The 19,674-nt window shown below is 47.6% G+C and overlaps 1 protein-coding gene across 4 annotated transcripts in view; it reads right to left on the reverse strand.

Moving 5' to 3' along the window:
- FOXN3 (forkhead box N3) overlaps nucleotides 1-19,674 on the reverse strand; it is a 366,339-nt gene that overhangs the window by 27,774 nt on the left and 318,891 nt on the right. For 2 of the 4 annotated variants that reach the window (XM_032482487.1, XM_032482488.1), the window contains one exon: nucleotides 4,934-4,999. The exons of 1 other annotated variant lie outside the window; for it this stretch is intronic. In XM_032482487.1, the coding sequence (XP_032338378.1) occupies nucleotides 4,934-4,999 (66 nt within the window). The remainder of the gene's footprint in view (nucleotides 1-4,933; nucleotides 5,000-19,674) is intronic. One more of the 4 variants, XM_032482489.1, reaches the window with a different exon arrangement.

Below are 19,674 nucleotides of genomic sequence, written 5' to 3' on the forward strand. Positions count from 1 at the left end.
CCTCTGCCAATCCCAGCATTTCTCAGTCCTTATTGTTGTCAGTGCTCTTCATGGGGGGGGGGGGGTGCGCGGACGTGCTCCTCTCTGCTCACTGGCTGCCAGGAGCCAGCTGTGACACTTAACTGTTCCCCCATCCTTTCTCCTTTCTGTCTCCATCCCCAAGTGTCAGGAAAGTGGCTTCTGAAAAATGAATCACAGCCAGTCTAAAATGTCTGAGAAAGACATTCTGAGGTCCCCACTTCACTCCTTTTTTTGAGTCTGGGATTCTGAAGGAATGAGTCTGCCACTCCTCAGCCCTTTCCCTATCAGCATATCTATTCCTTTCCTTTACTCTGTACTTCCCTCATGGATATCGGAACACTTAAACCCCAAGTCCTTTAAACCAGTACACCCCACCCAATATGCTAGAGCAACACCTGGGCTCCCGCTACAGAAAAGATGTCATAAGAGACTGGACAATTAAAATCAATTTCAGGTTCGGATTTGTGGCTCTCAGTAGAAAAGGCACAGGCCTCCAGCATCATCCCTGTTTGGTTAGATCAGTGAAATACTTGGCTCTTACAGGAGAGAAGACACATGTCTGAGACTCCAATCCTGGGACGAAGTCCCCTGGACACATCAGCACGAGGGCTCCCAGTGCACACTGATCAGCCACTTTATCCTACGGTGCCAAGCGACCCTAAACGTCCTGATTTTTAACCGGCAAGAAAGCAACACTCACACACACAAAAAGAGTCAAATCAAGCAGCACCGCTCGCTGTGATCTAAATGCAATTGCCTTGAGAACCGAAAAAAAAAAGTTGGTGGCACAAGATGAACTTTCCTCCACGGCTCCACCACCCCTCAGCTCTTCCCCGTCCTGGCTTCCCCAGCTTCCCTCCTGGTGCTCAGTTTCCTTGATTTTCACAGCTTCTAAAATTAACCTCTGAGCTCCTACTGCTGCCTTTGGAGAGCAGCCCTGGCTAAGGCAACTAGAGGCCATAAGCTGAGCAGCAGGTGACTCTGATAATCCTTCCCTTTCCTCAACGTGGCCTTTGCACCTGCTCACTTGGAAGGATGCTGGGGAGGGGGCTGAAACAGGGGAGCCTACTTCCTGGTTGCCTTTCTCCTCTGGTGCCTGGGTGCCTGGTGCATCTGATACACACCCCAGTTCTGGGGGAGGTGGGGAAAAGGAGGTGCAGAACGCCGCCTCCTCCCCTCCTCTCCCTCTGTCCCATTTTGTTGGTTTGTTTATTATCCACAGTTCCTCTGGGAACACTCCAACCAGGGATTATGTAAGCCTTTGAAGATGGGTAATTGTGATCTGACTTCTCCTGACTTAAGAACGATTCCTCCATTGGGGTTAAAGATGACTCACAGGGCTTGTCAAGGGGGAACTGCAAAGCAGGTACTCAACTAGACTCCAGAAGCTGGAATTAGTCTACACAGCCACTTCTCTTCTGGAAAGGGGTGGGGGGAGAAGGTAAATAGACTGACTAGAAGCATATTCAAAAATTCAAGAGATAATGGGGCAGCAGTGTCCTATGTAGACTTTTCTGGAAGCAGTGTCCTACAGAGTATGTTAGACATGATAGCACACCTTGTAGAACGTTCCCTATGCTGCAAACTGGCAAAGTCCGAAAATGATACCGTTACCACCAGTGCTGCTGGGGGAGACAAAATGTCGCAGCCTGAGATTACCAGATGCATCACTGAAAGTGAAGCATCCGACTGCAGGGAGGGGCTGAGGGGGCCCACAGGGAGACCAGCTCAAGCCATACATGGTGCAGTGAGCTCCCTTGGGATGGGGGGCAGGGGGCAGATAAAGGGCTTGGCTGAACGGGGTTTGCACCAGCTTCTTGAGACGTTTCTTTTCGAACGACCTATTCAGCTGAGAACCAGACTGTGACCAGTCTGCCAGCCCTGAGCGAGCTTTGCAGACGCTGAGTGGAGGAAGGAGGAGAGGAAAAGATCTAAGTGGCTGCCGTCTGGTGACCTCAAGTGGAGTGGCTACGGAGGGCAATGACAAAGGAAAAGCCTTTCAAACCTTGTAGACCAGCCTCTGCTGGGAGTGACAGCGGCAGACAGACTAGGTTGGTGGCCCCCGTTCAAACAGGGGCACCACACACCCGGCAGGTGAAAACAAGAGACTATAAATAGCAGCACACGAGGAGGCTCAGACCAGCGCGGCAGAGAACGCAGGCAGGCTCTGCGCAGACAGGAACCCCCGCTCCCCTCGATGCGCAGCGGCCGGGCCGCCGACCTGGCTGATGCATGTACACATCCTCACCGGGACGCGGGCACACACACCCCTCCGCAGGCTGCCCCACCGCCTGGGGGTCTGCTGCCCTTGAACCTGTTTGCTGAGGGGGCACCTCTCACTTTTTCCAGGCCTTGGGCAAAGCCGGCGGGGCAGGGGATGGTGGCTCCATCACGGTAGGTCTGCAGTGCTGCTCCCTTTCGGGAGGGAGGGACCGCATCACATCCCGGGACAAGAAACATTAGGCAGGGAGGGGAGGGAGAGTGAAGCAAAGAAGAGCTAAGTGAAAACAGAAGCCTGGCGCTGGAGACACAGCCTCTGACTGCGTTTCTCAGGAGGCTGAGGAGGGGCCCCCTGGCTCCCCCAAGCGCACGAAGAGGAGCTCAACGCACGCTCACGTCCTTCCTACAGTACCGCTCCAGTCGGCTGGGGCTTCACACTCTGCCCGCTGACTATGCGCTGGCTTGGCCTCTGGGGGATTTTCCGGGGGCCTGGGGTCAGAAAGGTGGGGAAGGTGAAAACAGAGGTGATGTCCGACCCTCTCTCCGGTCTTTACATTTACCTGTCTGCTGCTCCCGCCAGCAGCGTCTCCTTCCACAACATTCACGGGCTTCCTGGTTCCTCCCAGGACCCTGGCGCCCCCTCTTGGCGGGGTGCCTTCGTGAAGGCTGCGGCCAGGTTTCTCCCAGTGTTCAGAGCCAGGTGGGAAAACCTTCTAAAAGTGACCCGACAGCCTCAACACATGAGCGCGGAGCTTTGAAAAACTCAAATTCAGCATTTCAAGTAAATAAGGCTACGAATACCCAGAAAAAAGAATGACTACCGCTGGTGTTACAGTGAAGGAGAGGGGAGAAGCTCCCTCAGCCATGGAAATGTTAAACACAACGTCTCAGCTCAACAGAATCAGCCCTTTCCCTTCGCTATCTGTGGTCAAGAATCGAGTTTTAAGGGACTTCTGGAAAGCTGCTGAAGGTCCGCTGATGGACCAGTCCCCGTGCCGTTTCCCTCTTAACTCCATTATTCCAGGTCATCAAATTATTTCTTTAAACCAGCGATCACTGCGGATGGTGGCTGGGTGCTAGGAAGGTGCTGGAATCTCACACAGCTCTGATAGATCAGTATGCAGCCCCCCCCCCCCCCCCATGATGAATTATGCAACTTGGTTACAGTCTGGTCTATACTCCTGCAAGTCATCTGAGACTGGAGCTGTATGTGTGTGTTTCCATTTCCTTGTAACATCAAACATCATTTAAAACCCCCACTACAGGTTAACTGCTAGTTACAGGACTGCACCGACCACACACCTGCTTAGCACTGGTGCCTTCATCACAGAGGTGTGGACAGCCTGACATGTCAATTGCTGGCAAGCTGAGTTTAGCAAAGAGAGAATGAGAATTCTGTGCCTTTAGATCAGGTAACGGCAGCCTGTGGCGGAGGGATGAGTCTCTCCTGAGAGTGCTTGGCTGCACCTCTTGGGTCTTTTAAAAAAGGAATAGGTAAGAAAGGATGGAGTCAGATTTCCTAAGGCTGCTGGAAGGCTGTGATGAGTGGAAGGCAGGGAAGGATGGGCTAGAACACCACATCAAAAGACATGTGTGGTGGGCCTGGGACTGGATGTTCCCCTGTGGGAGACACTATCTGCTCCAGAAGTGGGGACTCCCTTGCTCAGGAGGCCATGCAGCCCTCGGAGAACCAGAGTCCAGAATGGGCTGAAGGCCCAGCGCTCAAAAGGAGGTAAGTGGGCGCCAGTCCGGGTGGGCGTTATGGTAGGTCTGCTGCTTCATGCCGCCACCTCCACACCATGGGCTGTAGCCCCATGAGGAGCCTGACCGTGAGCTGAGTGGGCCGTGGTGAATGAGCTGGCTGTCTGCTCAGCAGGATGCTGGTAGGGGTGGAATGTGGGCAGAGGAACTGGCCTCATGTCGCAGGGAGGAAGGGACAGATGTCTGCATTTGGGTCACTTGTCATCAATTGGGAAGGAGATCTTTCTAAAAACGTGGTAGCTCCAGAGGTGGGGAAAAAACATCAGATGGTGGCTAGAGAGAAGTTCAAGTTAGGAAAATTTTCTCAAGCTTCACATTGCTCAGTGGCCCAAGAAGGTGAAGAGAGGAGCCCTGCTTGGCTGACCAGCCCTGCCTGTCCACCTGTGGCACCTTCAGAGGCTGCTGGGGACGATCTGGGGTAGGGGTTCCATGACCAAGGCTGCTGCAAGCTCCTGCACACCAGCCTCTCCAGATTTTCCTCTCCTCTCTCTCAAATGGTAGTTTGTTACTAACGAGGTCCCCAAGGGGAAAGGAATGTCTAAAAACGGGCACTGAGGAGTTCCACAACTGCTCAGCTGGTCCCCTGGAGCATCTTCTAGGAGAAACTACAAGCTCACAGAAACAATTCCTGCAGGAGAAAGGGTCTCTCCTCTGGGACTCATAACAGGGTCTACTTCCCTTCCCCCAAGTCTTCAGCCCTGAAATTACTTTAGAACTTTGTCATCTTGGAAACACACCTATGCATTCATTCATACATCTGCATGGCCGCATCTTGATATGCACATGTATGTAATCATGCACTCAGGTAGTTCAAAGTGATCCTGTAAGGGAAGTTCTGCTTGAGCATTAGTTCTTCCTATGGCTTGGTGTATAAAGGAGAAGGTTAAGTTCACAAACTATGGTGCTGTAGGCTATAGAAATATCTACTCACAACCTGCTTGTATCTCAGGGGGAGTATTCAAAAGCATCATGGCACTGGCAGCATCAATGTCAGGATCTGGAAAAATCAACCAATAAATAACATTATTTACAACGGGGCTGGTGTGTGTGTGTGTGTGTGTGTGTGTGTGTGTGCGCGTGTGTTTGCTCCCCCTGCAAGTTACAGTTTATGAATGCAACAGAGAAAAAAAAAATTCAGGAATTAGAGGAGCTATCCCAAAGGTGACTTTTTTCCCATTTGGATTTGCAAGAAAGAATGAGATTTAAGGGGCACGTTAGCAAGTTTTGCAGACAAAGCACGGGTTTCTTCTCACTTTGCTAATTTTGTAATTTGCACTGTACAGTCCTGATAAGTTGCTGATCTTTGTACCCGCATGGCTTTTTGCCCCTGGGGTGGAGGAGTAGGAGGGTGGGGTGACAATAGGAAGTTCAGCCACAGGAATCTTTAATGAACTGGGGAAGCTCACAGCACCAAGAAGAGAAAGCCCTAAATACACCTGCATCTAGTGAGATACAAACAAGACATTTGGTCATTTCCACTTGTCAGCAGAATGTAAACCGTGTTTTATGAGGTTGTCACAGCAGTGGTGGTGGCAGCGAAGGCATTAAAAACACACACACTTAAAATATAAAAAGAAAAATTAAAGTTCTGATGGTGAGGGGACAACATTTGCTTCCACATCTATTATTGCTTTTAATATGGGACCAAAAAAAAAAAATACTCATCACTTCATTGCTATCAGTCTTAATAGGTTTCTGAATCCTTTCTGATCCACCGGTTGACAGATGGTAGGTTATATACAGACAGAAAAATATTATCCTTTTATAACTAAATTCATTTTCCTCTGAGAAACAGCAGCGCTGCTGCTATGGAAATGAAAGTCACCATGGCAACAGTAAACAACCCCCAAGAACGGTCAGTGAATAGGCTGAAAAGAACAGCTGCCCCAGCGCAGCGTCCCAGCTGCCCTGGGGCGAAATTCGCTAATAGTGCAGTGATGCCGTGAGACAGGCGCTGCTGCCTGTGCTGGGTCCACATAAAGGAAGTCGACATCAAAACGCCTGCCCTTGCAGATTACTACCTCTGTGTCCGCTAAACCCGTGGACTAATGATGGGAGGGGGCGGGTGGGGGGCTTGCACTTGTCAGTTTTCGTACAAATTACGTACCAAAAAATTCAATTTACTACTAATGGCACCATGACACTTTATTTTAGATTTTATGTTAGAAAATGACTTTTTTTTTTTTTTTTTTTACTGTTTTAAAAAGTACATTCTTCATACTTTTTATGTGCACTTTAATTCCAGGGGAGTAATGTGATGCAGTATAAAGCCCCAGAAGCGATTAATAATACAAGGGATGCTGGCTCCAGAAGACAATGTTTCCAAAAAGAGAGAAGAAAAAAAAAAAAAAAAAACGTAAAGGAACTTGACTCTGCAGGCCTTTTGCTATTTTGCCTGCAGGAGGCCCATTACTTACGGAGTGAAAGTTTATTTTAATAAGTACATAGTGTGAGAAATGGATCAATTAACTTATCTGACAACTCCTGGGGTGAAATTCCTAAAACAGTCATTGATTCCAACTGATATATATTTATATACATACTAGTTGAATGATGAACCAAAAAAACTTAAAATTTCCACTCAGTGCTCCCAAGGTTGCTGCTGCTCCTGCCCTCTCTTCCCCCACCAAGATGAAGGGCTCACAGTGTCAGGGTACTGCTGGCACCCCACAAGCTGCAGGGAGCAAGCAGCTCCTGGGAGATGCCGTGGGGGGCTGAGGCCTTTCTCAGGACTGAGAAAACATGCCTGTCTCACCAAGCAAGCGTTCTTTGCCATCTTCGAGAACACAAGTGCTGAAGGCAACCCAGGCTTGGCCTGGCTGGTTGGTCTGCACCTCCCCAGGCCATGCTCACCCACCGATTTCCTGAGTGACCAGGAGGTATGATGGGGACAGAACAAGAGGAAGTACAGTTAAGAAGTCTGGAGTCTTTTCTTATTTATTTTCTCAGAAAATTAAAGAGAGTAGTTCTGTACTTTTCAAAAACACATCTGACCAGGAGGAAGTTGTAAAGGGCCATGGATAGAAAGATGAAATGAAAGAAATGAAAAAAGAGGAGAAAAGAGAACCTGAAAGGGAAAGAGTAACGTCAACATGACACGGATTTCACAGAACCTAAGTGGGGCAGCCCCCCAAGGGCAACACGGGGAGTGCTTCAGACCCACACAACATCCACCCACCCGACCCCACCCGACCCCACCCCACCCCAGCCAAGCCAAACAAACACATAAGCTAAGTAAAAATAGGATGCTTTAGGACAAGCGCCCCAGTCCTTCCTTTCAACCAGATTTGCCGTGTCTGAGGCCTCCACGGATAAACATTCTGATGCTATCTTGGCACTCCTGCTGGTCTCCAGGCATCTGGAGAAGGTGTAACACCCAGTCTTCTCATTATCTCATTCATAATCAATTCCTAAGCCCCACTCTCCATCCTCAATGGGGCAGTTTCAATATGCAGCCCTATGAGCAGAACGGAATGGGCGGTAAGGCACAGGATGCCACTCTCATGACATCTTGGCAGGTGAACTGGCAAACATATGAGAATTGCAAATGGTATGAGAAAACGTGATGGAGCATCTGTGCAGGTGTGTGTACCCTGCATGACAGTGCCAGCCCTTCCCTGGGGGTTACACTGAGGGTCATTCTTGGTGTTCAGGTTGATGGGTCTGACAAATTTTCTACCAGTGCTACCACCATTATCAAGATAAAGAGCACAGCTAAGATACAGATTTCCACTGTGTCAAAGTTTCCTTGTGCCCCTTTGCAGTCATCCCTACCCTTGCTCTCAGCAACTACCGATTTGCCTTCTGTTATTGATCCATGATGTGGTCTGAACACTCCTATTACTGCTATTCCCAAGTAGTACTCCGTCCTACGGATGCACTACAATTTTTCTTATCTGTCCACTTATAGATGGACATTTGGGTTGGTTCCAGTTTGGGACCTTACAAAAAGAGCTGCTGTGAACCTTTGTACCAGTCTTTTGAGAACAGCTGTTTTCATCCCTTTGGGTAATTACTGGTTAACTGTATGTTTAACTTTATAGGTGACTGACAAACTCTTTTCCAGAGAGGCTGTACCGTATGAGTTCCAGTTGCTCACATTTTTGTCAACACTTGAAATCGTCAAACTTCTAAAATGGTAGCCATTTTAGACGTGTAGTCAAATTTCCTTGTGGCTTTAATTTGTATTTCTCTCCTGACAAACGATGCTGAACATCCTTTCATGTGCTCAACGGCCATTTGTATACCTTCTTCTGTGGAAAGCCTGTTCAAGTTTGTGCTCGTTTTTAAACTGGGTTGTTCAACTCCTTATTATTGAATTGTAAGGTTTCTTTAAACATTCTGGATAGAAATCCACTGAGAGATATAAGGTTTTTCAGTCCATGTCTTGTCTACTCAGTTTCTTGATAGTGTCTTTTAATAAGTAGAAATTTGAAATTTTTGTGAAGTCCAATTTATCCATTTCTTTTATAGTTCAGTGCTTTTGTGTCCCAAATAAGAAATCTTTGCTGACCCCAAAGTTGCAAAGAATTGCCTCCTGAGTGACATCTTTTTTTTGGTCTCATTAGTTAGTGTATCAAATATAACATTATCTGGGTTAAATATTCAGATATAGGTAAATGAGAGTGGAAGTAATCAACCAGACCTTTTCTTTATCCAGTAATCTGGTTAAGCACAGACCTCCCAGAACTGTACAGATCAGTACCAGAAGGGCCCTCTTTGGTTCCAGGTGTGTGGGGGGAAAACCAAGGCAGCTTGAGAGAAGTCCTAGTCATGCTTCTATGTCAAAATTCTTTTGGACCCTCTGCTAAAATGCTTTTCACCCCCTGACATCCTGTGTGTGTTTCAGTCTTCAGAGTTGACAATCCCCTCATCTCTCCTCTCTAAAGACATGCTACAATGTTATTAAAATATCTAAGATTTTTTCCCTTTAAAAAAAAATCAAGAAAGTAATATATGCCCAATGAGAAAAAAATATGCGCTAAGTGGATATAATCTGAGAAATAAATGCCTCCCCTGTGGACCCACACCCAGATTCACATTTTCCTGTAAGTATGTCTAGAAACTGTCTATACAAAGACAGGTGTTTATGGATATTCACTGAAATACCAATACATATATACTTAAACGCATGCACACATATCTATTCTTTAAAAATTGGTTTATATGGAAAATACTTCTCTGAAAACAATTTTTTGCCCCTATTTTTCACTTAATGACAGATCTTGGCACACCTTCACATTAGTACACATTAGTTGAAGTTGTTTTTGTGACAACTTTTTCAGGCAGAACAACACACCACAGTGTTAGAACTAACATTCTCCTTTAGCCTGCAGACGGTCAGGAGACAGACACAAAGCATTTGTAACTGGAAACCTGGGCCCAGCACACTGCTTCTCTCTACAAATCCTGAGCCCCTGAAGACACCACCTTAGCACTGCAATCCCCTCCTCCTCCTCTCCCAGGCCCCCTGTCCCCTGCCACCACTTCCTATGAGGACCCAGCGTGGCCCCGGTCTCTCCATCCTCTGCCCACACCCAGCTCTTACTTCCTCAACATCTCTCTGGGGCTCATCCCCAGCTGCCGCCTTGGGAACATGTTAGTTCCCATGAGCACCCGTTGGGTGTCCCTGAAAGACTCTCAATTCCCTGTGCTCAGTTGAGACTGGCGGTGGTCTGCGCCTTTAGGCAGCAGAGGGGCTTTCTGACGGAAGCACATCTTTCCGATAGGATGCTTTTGACCAAGGACACTTGTTTTGGAGCTTTCTGGCTGGAGATGTGTTAGGGGACTGGGCAGTTGTTCTGGAGCTAGAGGATGCTTCTGCTTCGGAGGCATGGCTGACTCTGAAGGAGTAAAACTCCAGGACTGGATTCAGGGGAGGAGAAGCAGTGGGCGGCTGCATCGGATTTTTCACTGGGCTTAAATGGGGAACCTCCCCCGCTAAGATGGTTCCATCCAGCTTACCAGCATGAGAAAAGAAGATACTGTGGCCAGGAACTGTTTTTAGGAATGAAGCTCCACTTGGCTAGTATCCTTTATGTTGTGTCTCTGGGGAATGAGGGTGAGGTGGAGGGGCACAGGAGAATAAAGCAGAGCAACTTGCTTTCTTTTTGGATGGGGTGGGGGTGTTTCCCAGCAGTACCGAACTCAGCCGCTTAATTCCAAAGGCCAAATCATGTACCACCAGGTTAATTCGGTGTAACATCAAGAATGCCACCATGGATGCTTAATAAAATTGTGACCATCCTCAAAACCGAGCCAATCTCAAATCCCATATTAAAAAAAATTCCCCCTTTCTTGTGCTTTAGTAACAAATGTGACTTCTCCTCTGGACCAGTTCCCAGTGGCCCATTTCAATTTTCATCTTTAATGCAGTTGTCTTATCACATTGCCTCTTCTCTGCAGTACGAGACTGAAAAACGGTCACACATCTTAAAGATGTTTTCAAATCCTCTTTCTCCTGAAGGTACATACATGATTATATTACGCTACAGTGAAATAACAGGTAGCAACATTTCCAGAACCAACCGGTTCAGCTGTTTGGATTTAAAAAAATATATATTGTGTTTCATTTTACTAAAATGTGGTGATGGTTTCCTCTGGGCACCGGGCAGAGGCTTTTTCTTTGTGAGTGTTATGGGAAAAGCCCTAGGCAAGGCATGGGGATTCTTGGGTTGGAGTCCTGGGGCGCCGCGTTCATTCCCTTTAAGAGTGATGGGTAGCTGTAGACATGGGAGGGGCCGGACTGGTTTTCTTCAGGGTGGGATAATTAGGGATGTGTGTGTGTGTATAATTAGGTTTCATATATGGAGGTACTGGAGATTGAACCCAGGACCTTGTGCCTGCTAAGCACACATTCTACCACTGAGCTATACCTTCCCTGACCCTCTTGCCGAACTGGCTTTAAATCCACAGAGCTCCTGGTTCTGCCCATAATGTCCCCTGACTTCTTCCTTCCTTTCTGGCTCATGGCTGCCAGAATCATGGACTCCAAGGAGTACCTACCAAATGGGGCATCTGCTCTAATGCCATTGGCGGCAGCTAACACCCTTAGCAAGGCTGGAAGACACTCCTATTGTCCCTGGAGTGTGGTGGACTGTCACTCTGGGCATCGGCTGGGTCCACTTCAGAGCAATCCATTCAGCCTGGCATGAGTATTCTATGGGTTCTTGGTGTGGCTTCTGTCAATATCCACTCCCCTTCCTCTGGGATCTGGGGTCACAGGGAAGTGACAGCAGAGACCACTCATTTTAACAAACTAATACAAAAGACGGCCGGAAGCCCCTGGTTCAAACAAATCTGACTGCTACAGAAAAGCTGCCAAAGTGTGAGTACCATCCTTAGCATATCTGAGCTGAGCAACCTAACGAAACAATGATAAGGAAACATTTCCCAAAGGTAAAGCCTGAGAACAACCAACAATCATAACTCTCTTAGAAATCATTTAATTTTCCACAGGGCTAATACGTTTCTCTATTTCTCCCTGTTCCCTTTCATACCTGAAATGTTTTACAGGATGATAAAAGGTCTTTATGTAACTGAATACAAGGGGTTCAAGAAGCACTACAAAAGTACCAAACAATGGATGACACACATGCGGACAAAAATTATTGGATATACGGACACAAAACACATTCAATCAGACGCATACACCAAGGTGCTCAAGTTCTGTCTCACAGTCTTCACTAGAACGTGAGCCCTGCTACAAGGGCTCCTCCTTGCCTGCCTTGTTCACTGCTGTGTCCCCAGCACCGAGAACAGTGCCTGGAGCACAGGGAGGGGGTAGAAAAATAGTTGTTAAACATTTGAATGGATGGCTTGTCCAGTCCAACTGTCTGATGCTCATGCTGATGATCCCAGGGCATAAGCCTCTGGCTGAGCAGCAGAATCCTCTGGAAACTCCAGAAAAACAAACGTCAGCCCCACCCGAGATAACACTTAGTTCTGTAAAAATTCGGAGGACTCTGATGTGCAGGAAAGGGAAAGACCCTCCTTTAGTAGCAGTCAACAGGGGCATGTGAACGCCATCCAGAGAAGCCCACAGAGGATGGCAAATGCTCCCTAGAAATCCTTTATCATCTATAACTTCACAATATATCTTTGCTTCAAAATATCTTTATCCAGTTTTTTAAAATACCTCTGCATGAGAACGACACATCTTAAAGTATTTGGTCAATCCCTAAAAATGGAAAAAAAAATTCTTAGGTAACTTTTAGGGCTAAGGGAACAAGGAATAGATTAAAACAAATATACAAGCAAGAAAATAAACAAAAAATTCAATAAGGTGTACACTTTCTGGGGAAATTCTGCGTAGATACGCGTGATTTCATTTACATTCACTCCTCATACTCTGTAAGTCAGTGGTTCTCAGTCGGGCACGATTTTGCACCCCTTCCCTCCAGGGGTGAGTGGTAACGTCTGGAGGTATTTCTGATTGTCATGAACGGGTGGGGGTGAGGGGTTTGGTGGGAGCACCGAGCCCAGGGACGCAGCCCTCCTTTCTACAGTGTACATGTCAGCTCCCTGCAGCAAAGAATTATCTGGTTCAAAATGTGACTAGGGCTGAGGTTGAAAAACTCAGTATTAGGCTCCACCTGTACGTGGACTGTCGTCAAGAAAAACAGTTCTTTGAACCAAAGTATCTCACAAAGAACACATCAAAAGTAAACAAATAGATATAAAATTCACTTTGTTGTTGACGTCTTTTTTCTCCCCTTTTTGTAAAATCCCTCAGTGCAGGTTAAGAGAGAGCGGATGTCTATATTTGTGGCTTTGAAACCACCGAAGTAGGAGTCACACTTCTTTGGCTCCTGTTGCAATCAGTCGAGGTATTTGAAACAGCCGCCTCTGATCTCGAAGGCGGCAGGACAGGGGGGCGCTCGCTGTCAGATCTACTGAGGTCATGCACCACGAATATTTCTTCCACCTCCCTTCTGGCTGAAGGTTACTAAGATGGTATTCACCATGGCTGCAAATATCTGCGAGGCTCTCTCACAGCCGGATGGGAGAAAGCGACACTGCTGACCCCAGTGGTCAGTCTTCACGACAGACGGGATTTTACAAACGGACTTCATGTTGTGACTTTTAAAAATCGTCTTTATGACGGGAGTTGGAGCTAGAGAACACCAAAAGCAGCCCTTCTTCTCCAAAAGATAAAGAAAAAAAAAACCAAACCAAACTCTTGCTGCTCTGAAGAAATGAATCAAGTTAAAACTAATAATTAAGTGAGTTGAAACTAACAGTTGTTTGTTGCCATGAAAGAGAATCTAATCAAGTTGGGGCAAAATACAGGATGAATAATCTCCACGTGCATTTTAGGATGATCAGGCTCCCATTCACACATCTTCTGAGTCTTTCTCAGGTTACAAACAGGCACTGGTGGACTCTGAGTGAGGGATTTACTGACTCTAAGGAACAGCACCAGTCAACTCTGCAAATTAGGAACATATTTCAAGCCAGCTTCCCAACGGGGGCATCCTTCTAATTTGTGTAAATTGCCCATTTTTTTTTTTACCTTTTTTTATTGAGTTATAGTCACTTTACAATGCTGTGTCAGATTCCAGTGTAGAACACAATTTTTCAGTTATACCTGAACATACATATATTGTCACATTTTTTTCCACTGTGAGCTACCACAAGATCTTGTATATATTTCCCTGCGCTATACAGTATAATCTTGTTTATCTATTCTGCATATTTTCAAAATTTGTAGATACTGACAGACATATGCAGAATAGATAAACAAGATTATACTGTAAATTGCCCATTTATTGCCCCAATTCCATTTCAGGCAGAGGGGATTCGAGGAAAAGGTTCTGGCAGGTAAGTGCTGAGCTCAGGGTGCTATCTGGGCTGGGGGTCAGAGGACACGGCTGTCACCTCTGTAGGTCTCTGATGCCCCATCTCTAACGTGGGGTGAGAGAGGGTGAGCTGCCGGCCCTGAGGGCCTCGAACTGCTGCTTCCCTGCCTGAGACGTACAGGAAAGTGCCTCGACCTTCCTCAGGGCAGATGCTTCCATACTTCTGTTTTTTTCTGGGGAACAAGAAACATTTTAATTTTGATGTGTTCTGAGTCCCTTAATTCTAAAGTCTCCTTTGCTTCTTCAGAGACATCAGCATTTCATTCCCTATTTTCCCAAATCTGTGCTTCCAATGAATGCAACACCTCCAGCCTTTCCTGGATCCCTTCAGGTCCACCCTTCCTTTCAACCTAGACACTGTCACTCCAACCCCTCTTTTACCTGGCGCTCTGAATTTTCCCAACGATGAATGCTTGCCTCTTTAATATCTTTGATCAGTTGATGGAAATCTTCCTAGCAGCTGCGTGGGAGCAAATGGAAGGAAACCACATGGACTGAGACAGACAGGACAAAGGGTCCAAAATTCTAGAGCTCGAGGACGCGGGCAAAGGTGATAGGAGACCCACGGGTTATGACATCTGTCCCACAAGCTGTAACCATTACTTAAGAGGCTGCTTGTCTGCGGTGGGTTTCTGAAAAACCTTTTTTTAAACTTCTTGTAGGTGAATGAGAAACTGTGTATCCCTCGGAAGTGCCTTCCCCTTTGGACCTCATTGAGCTGTGAATCTCTGCTTACTGCATTCTCTGACTTTTGCCTCTCTGGGGATGCTGTCCTGGTCATGGTGAGCAGAGAAGACACTTGGTGATTCTGTACAGGGGCTTCTGATGCTGGGAGGGAGGAGAGAAGGGGATACATGCTGAGCCTTCTAGACTCTGGAATTCTTTGCTTTGAAAACCTGTTTGCTCCTGGCTTCTTCAACCAGGGATACGGCAAATGCCCACCACCCAGCTGGGACCAGGAAGCCAGCTGTGAGTGCAAGATGGTTTCCAGGGGCAGGAACGGGAATGGGGGCTCCATGAGAGCCACATCGATGTCTCAGAGGAAGGATGTACCAGGTCCAGAAGCCAGAGATAGAACCAGGCTGGGGATCCCTGAGACGGGAGCTAAAGGCCCAGCGGGACGATGCGAACACCGGAGGGCTGGGCACATAGCTGGCAGGACATGCTAGGGGAACTCCAGGGCATCTATCTCAGCGGGTTCTCCCCTCTCCATGCCTTCAGCCTGTCTTCCCCACTATCACTTCTCCCTGCCTACTGGAAGGTCAGCTCCTGCCCAGCCCCCACCCCAGAAGCCACTTCCTCCTCTAGTAAAGGTCACTGGATTTCTGGCAACTCCTGCACAAACTGTTCCCTAGCTCCAGCTGTTCTCATGGTGGCTTGGGCCCCACCAGGCACTTGCAATTCTTGTTGGTGCTGACAATTGAATATTTCCATTTGCACAGCATCTTCAATTAGCTCTGTGTAAAGCTAGGTACATATGCAAAGTCTCTTTTCCAGAAGCACAGATTCCATCTCAGAGTGACAGTGGCAGGTGCGTTAGTGAGGTAAGTAGCACACAGAACGCTGACACGAGTGCTCTAAGACACAGACTACCTGCCTGCCTGGCTCTCCACTGTCTCCCTTCCAAATATTCAAGGGACGAAGAACTGGAGGACTTAACCCTGAACACAAGGCTCACTTTGTCTGGGAATGCATGTAGTAAGCTGACTCATAAGAATTTCAAAAGGGACCACGGAACGATTGATTTTCCCAGATCTGACAGGTGACTGTCATCAGATAGGACACGTCAGAACTAAGCCTTACCCCAGGCTTTCCACAGCAAGGTCCACCACACTGAATGACACACATCACCCCAGTGTAGCACACTGCCACCTTTATGTGCTTGCGCCATAAATAATCAGTTGAGCCATCTCTTCACTGAAAAAGGGTTTTCCCACACTGAAATCAACTTCTGTACCAAAGAGCCGCTCCTCAGTCACTGAAAGAGGAGACCACTGCCACTCTGGGCACTAATCTCTGCCATCAGGGTCCCTCCACAGCTGGCCAGTGGTCAGGTCAACACTCTACATCTGGGAGTAATGCCCGGCATTGCCCTTTTTAAATTCAAGACAAGTCAGAGGGTGCTCTAAGAACCCATCTGCAGTCAGAGGATGAGGGTACGGGTAAGGAGAACAAATTAAAAATAAAAGAATTCACCTGCTGCAGTCCATCAAGTCATTAGTCACAGCATCCCCAGAGAGAAGTGCCCGGAGAGGCTGGAACCAGAGATGCAGTAAGTAGTGACTGACGGCCGGATGGAGGTGGGGGTGGGGGCTGGGAAGGGACATCAGAAGGACACGCAGTTCCCCACCCTGACCCTTTGTGTCTGCACCCCAGGGACTTGAGTTCACGTGCACATCGCTGAACTCCCTCACTTTGCTACAACGGATTTCCAAATGAAAGTTTAGGGTGTTCTCTGGGGAGAGGCCTGCCTACCCACCAAGGTCAGGTTCAGACTGCAGCCTGGGGCAGGCAGACAGCGGCCACGCTGACGGGCCCAGGCTGGGCTGTGGGTGCGGGACAGGCAGGTGCAGGGCAAGGCAGAATCATCGCAGGCTCGCGCAGTCTCCCGTGGTTTCTCTAGCTAGTCTGGAGGGCACGTCCATCCAGAGTGCCCCAAAGCTGGGCAGCTGACCAGCAGAGGGCTGGCGAAGCGGGGACATTCAAAAAAAGCAAATGTCATGTTAGGACTCTCTGGCTACCCTGCTCCCAGATGAAAAGTCGCAAGAATTTACTACTAAAACCTAGTTATTTAAATCCTGTTTGAGGCATCTTAAGACCTGAAGGAAACAAACAGGTTCCCTTCCCTACACACACACGCGCACACACACACACCCTACAATCACTGGCTGACATCATCATGCTGCCTTGGTGAGTGGGTCCTTGGAAAGCCCATCTCTCTCCCTTAGAGACCTGAGTTTCAGAGACCAGGAGGACTCAAAGCAGGGGGAAGCGCATTTCCCATCAGAGACTTGGAGGTCCTTATTCTCGCTTTAGTCTGTACACAAACAAACCCACGTCACTCCTGGGAGGCTGGGGCGCATCCTTCATCAGGAATGATGCTGATGCCGCTGGACCATCTCCTCAGCTATTCTTCCGAAGGGAATCGGGGCCGCGGATTCTCGCAACAGGATTACTGGTCACTGAGCTCTGTCGGGGCCTCAGTTTTAAAGCTTAGCCTTTTACGCTTTCTGATCTAATCCTCACCCCCAAATACATTAGGAAAAAATAAAAATAAAAAGCACATCTGTTGCTTTTTTTTTTTAAACCTTTGTGTAGTCCTCTGAAACATGTTTATTCGGAAACAACTTACACTATGAAATTCACTGATTGGAAAATAAAAACAGAGCACCACATGGCACTCATTTTCATTTATCCTACGGGGGATCTTTACCTAATGTCTGTCTCCAAGCTGGCTCCTGGGATGTCCTCCACCTTTTAGGGGTTGCAAAGAAAGTGGAGACAATGAGGAGGCTCTAATAGTATAATGGTTATTTATTCTGTTCCCACTGCAAAGCACATGCTCAACTGCATAGAAGGAGACACTGGCCCCATCCACCCATCATTGAGAACAAAAAAATATCGTTCAGATGTTAAGAACTAATTCACTTTGGACACGATTAAATATGGAAATACATGGAAATACGGATTCAAGATTAAGACCACAAATAAAAGTATCATGGAAACAAAAGGATTAAGTTTTCTACCCAACAAGATTGACACACAGCACTGTGCTCCTGGGAGAGAAATCCTGAAGGAGACATGGGCCAGCTGGGAAACCCACTGCCTCTCAGCGGGGAAGACCCCTGCACTCAGAGCCCGTGGCGGGGCAGGGAGATGATTAGCGCGGGGTTAAAATTTAGTCTAACCACGAAGGAATGAGCTGATCTTCTGGTGGCTGAATGGGAAACCAATTCTAAAGACAATCTCTACAGAAGTTTCCAGATCAGTTTTTGGCATCCCTGGAGTACTTTGCCTGTAAGAACTCTATTTTGAAATCTCTCTCTCTCTTTTTTTTGGATGTGCTTGGAAAAAAAAAATTGCTCTTCTTACTCTCCAGCCACATAGCATACATGACTAAAACAACCCGGACGTAACAACACTAAATAAATATAATGTGGAACAGAATAGGCAAGAGCTTGGTTAGGGAAGCATGATTTTAAAGATGAGTTCAGGCCAAACCCAATTTCCTTCTGCAGATGCTATATATTCATTCCAGAACTCTCAATGCTAAGCCAGACCAAAGCTTACAGTTTGTGTCTGGGGCATACTTGCTTTCAGAAAAACCAAGAGAGATGACCATCACCAGACAATGTGATGAACAGACCCAGGGAGACTCTTAAGGTAAAATGGACAAAAGGTGACAGTGTGGATGGGGGAAGGTCTGTTCCCAGTGGGGCTGCAGCAAGGACTAAACCACCTGGAGGCAGCTTTGCAGGCCAGCTGGGGGATCGGGTGACTTTGTGACAGCAACTGGGTTCCTTCTCTGACCGTGAAAGGCGCATTTCATCTTTAAAAAGGAAAAAAGTTACAGCAAATATTATGCGAGCAAAACTAAACCAAGAACGTTGGAAAACAGAGAAGGAAAAATCCACCTGCGCAACCACCAACCCGCGGCTCGCCCTCGGGGGCCCTTCTGGGAAGGCTCCCCGCGCGGTTCTCACTAAGCTCAGGCAAACCCTGCCCGGGAGCCTGCAGACCCAGGCTGTGTGGGGGATCAGGGTGGCGGATGTGCTTTTAGGGGCGGGGCTTTGGGAAGCGGGTGGAGGGGAAATCAAAGTGTGCGTTTTGAAGTCTTTCCCAATTCCTACTCTGAAGAAACCCCCAAGTCCCGTTTCTGCAGACTCTGATCACCAAGGTGACCGGTGACAGGCATTCAACCCACCCTGCTGGCCAGGCAGGCACGAGCTGACCCTACTGCCACCAGCCTCCTGTCTCCACAATGATCACTGCTCCAGAGAACGTTGTACGTCTGTGATGAGGGCAGGCGGGGTGTGGAAGAGGGAGGTAAAGACAGCAAGAAATCTGAGCTTTGGCTTGAATTATGATGGAGAGAAAATGCTGAGAAGCCAAACCCCTCCCTCCTCCACTTAGCATTTATGTCTCATTGTTTCTCTCCTGGTAAGACAAAGAATTTGTTTAAAAAAGTTTTTTCTTTTTTTTTTTTACAAAAAGTTCTTCAGAGGCTAATCTTACCTAAAATCGAACCTGCATGTTCAACACAGTATTCTGAGTCCTGCCAACTATACCAACAAAACACCAAAACCCACAACAAAACAAATAAATGAAATACACAGCAGTCCCTGAAAGTTACTTTTCACTCAGTCTGCTGCACCTTGCATGCAGACTGATGGAATTGATGGCAAAATGGAACGAATGAACCCAGATCCCCGTGCATCCCCCTGAGCAAGGCTCCTCTGAGAGCACCTACCTGTTGCCTCCTGCAAAAGGCTCCCAAGGCACTTTTAGGACTTGTCACCCGGTGCTGTAACAGCCAGGTGAGGGCTCAGGGGATGCCGGCAGCAGAGGGGTGGCTAGCCACATCTGAATGCATGGAGGCAAGTGGTACATGGCAAGGCCGAGTACAGCTCCGCTACAAAGCCTCCTCTAAAAACCTCACCCACGGTGGTCTCTCCCTTCCCAGACACCTAGAGCCCTCCTTACCATTTCCTGCCATCTGTCTCAGATTATCTCCTAATCATTTCTTGTACATACACAGGGTCTTACCAAAGAGATGCAAGGAGGGTCTTTCCAAAGCTAGTGAGCGTTCATC

Source organism: Camelus ferus, chromosome 6 (genome assembly GCF_009834535.1).
Source record: "Camelus ferus isolate YT-003-E chromosome 6, BCGSAC_Cfer_1.0, whole genome shotgun sequence".
NCBI lineage: Eukaryota > Metazoa > Chordata > Mammalia > Artiodactyla > Camelidae > Camelus > Camelus ferus.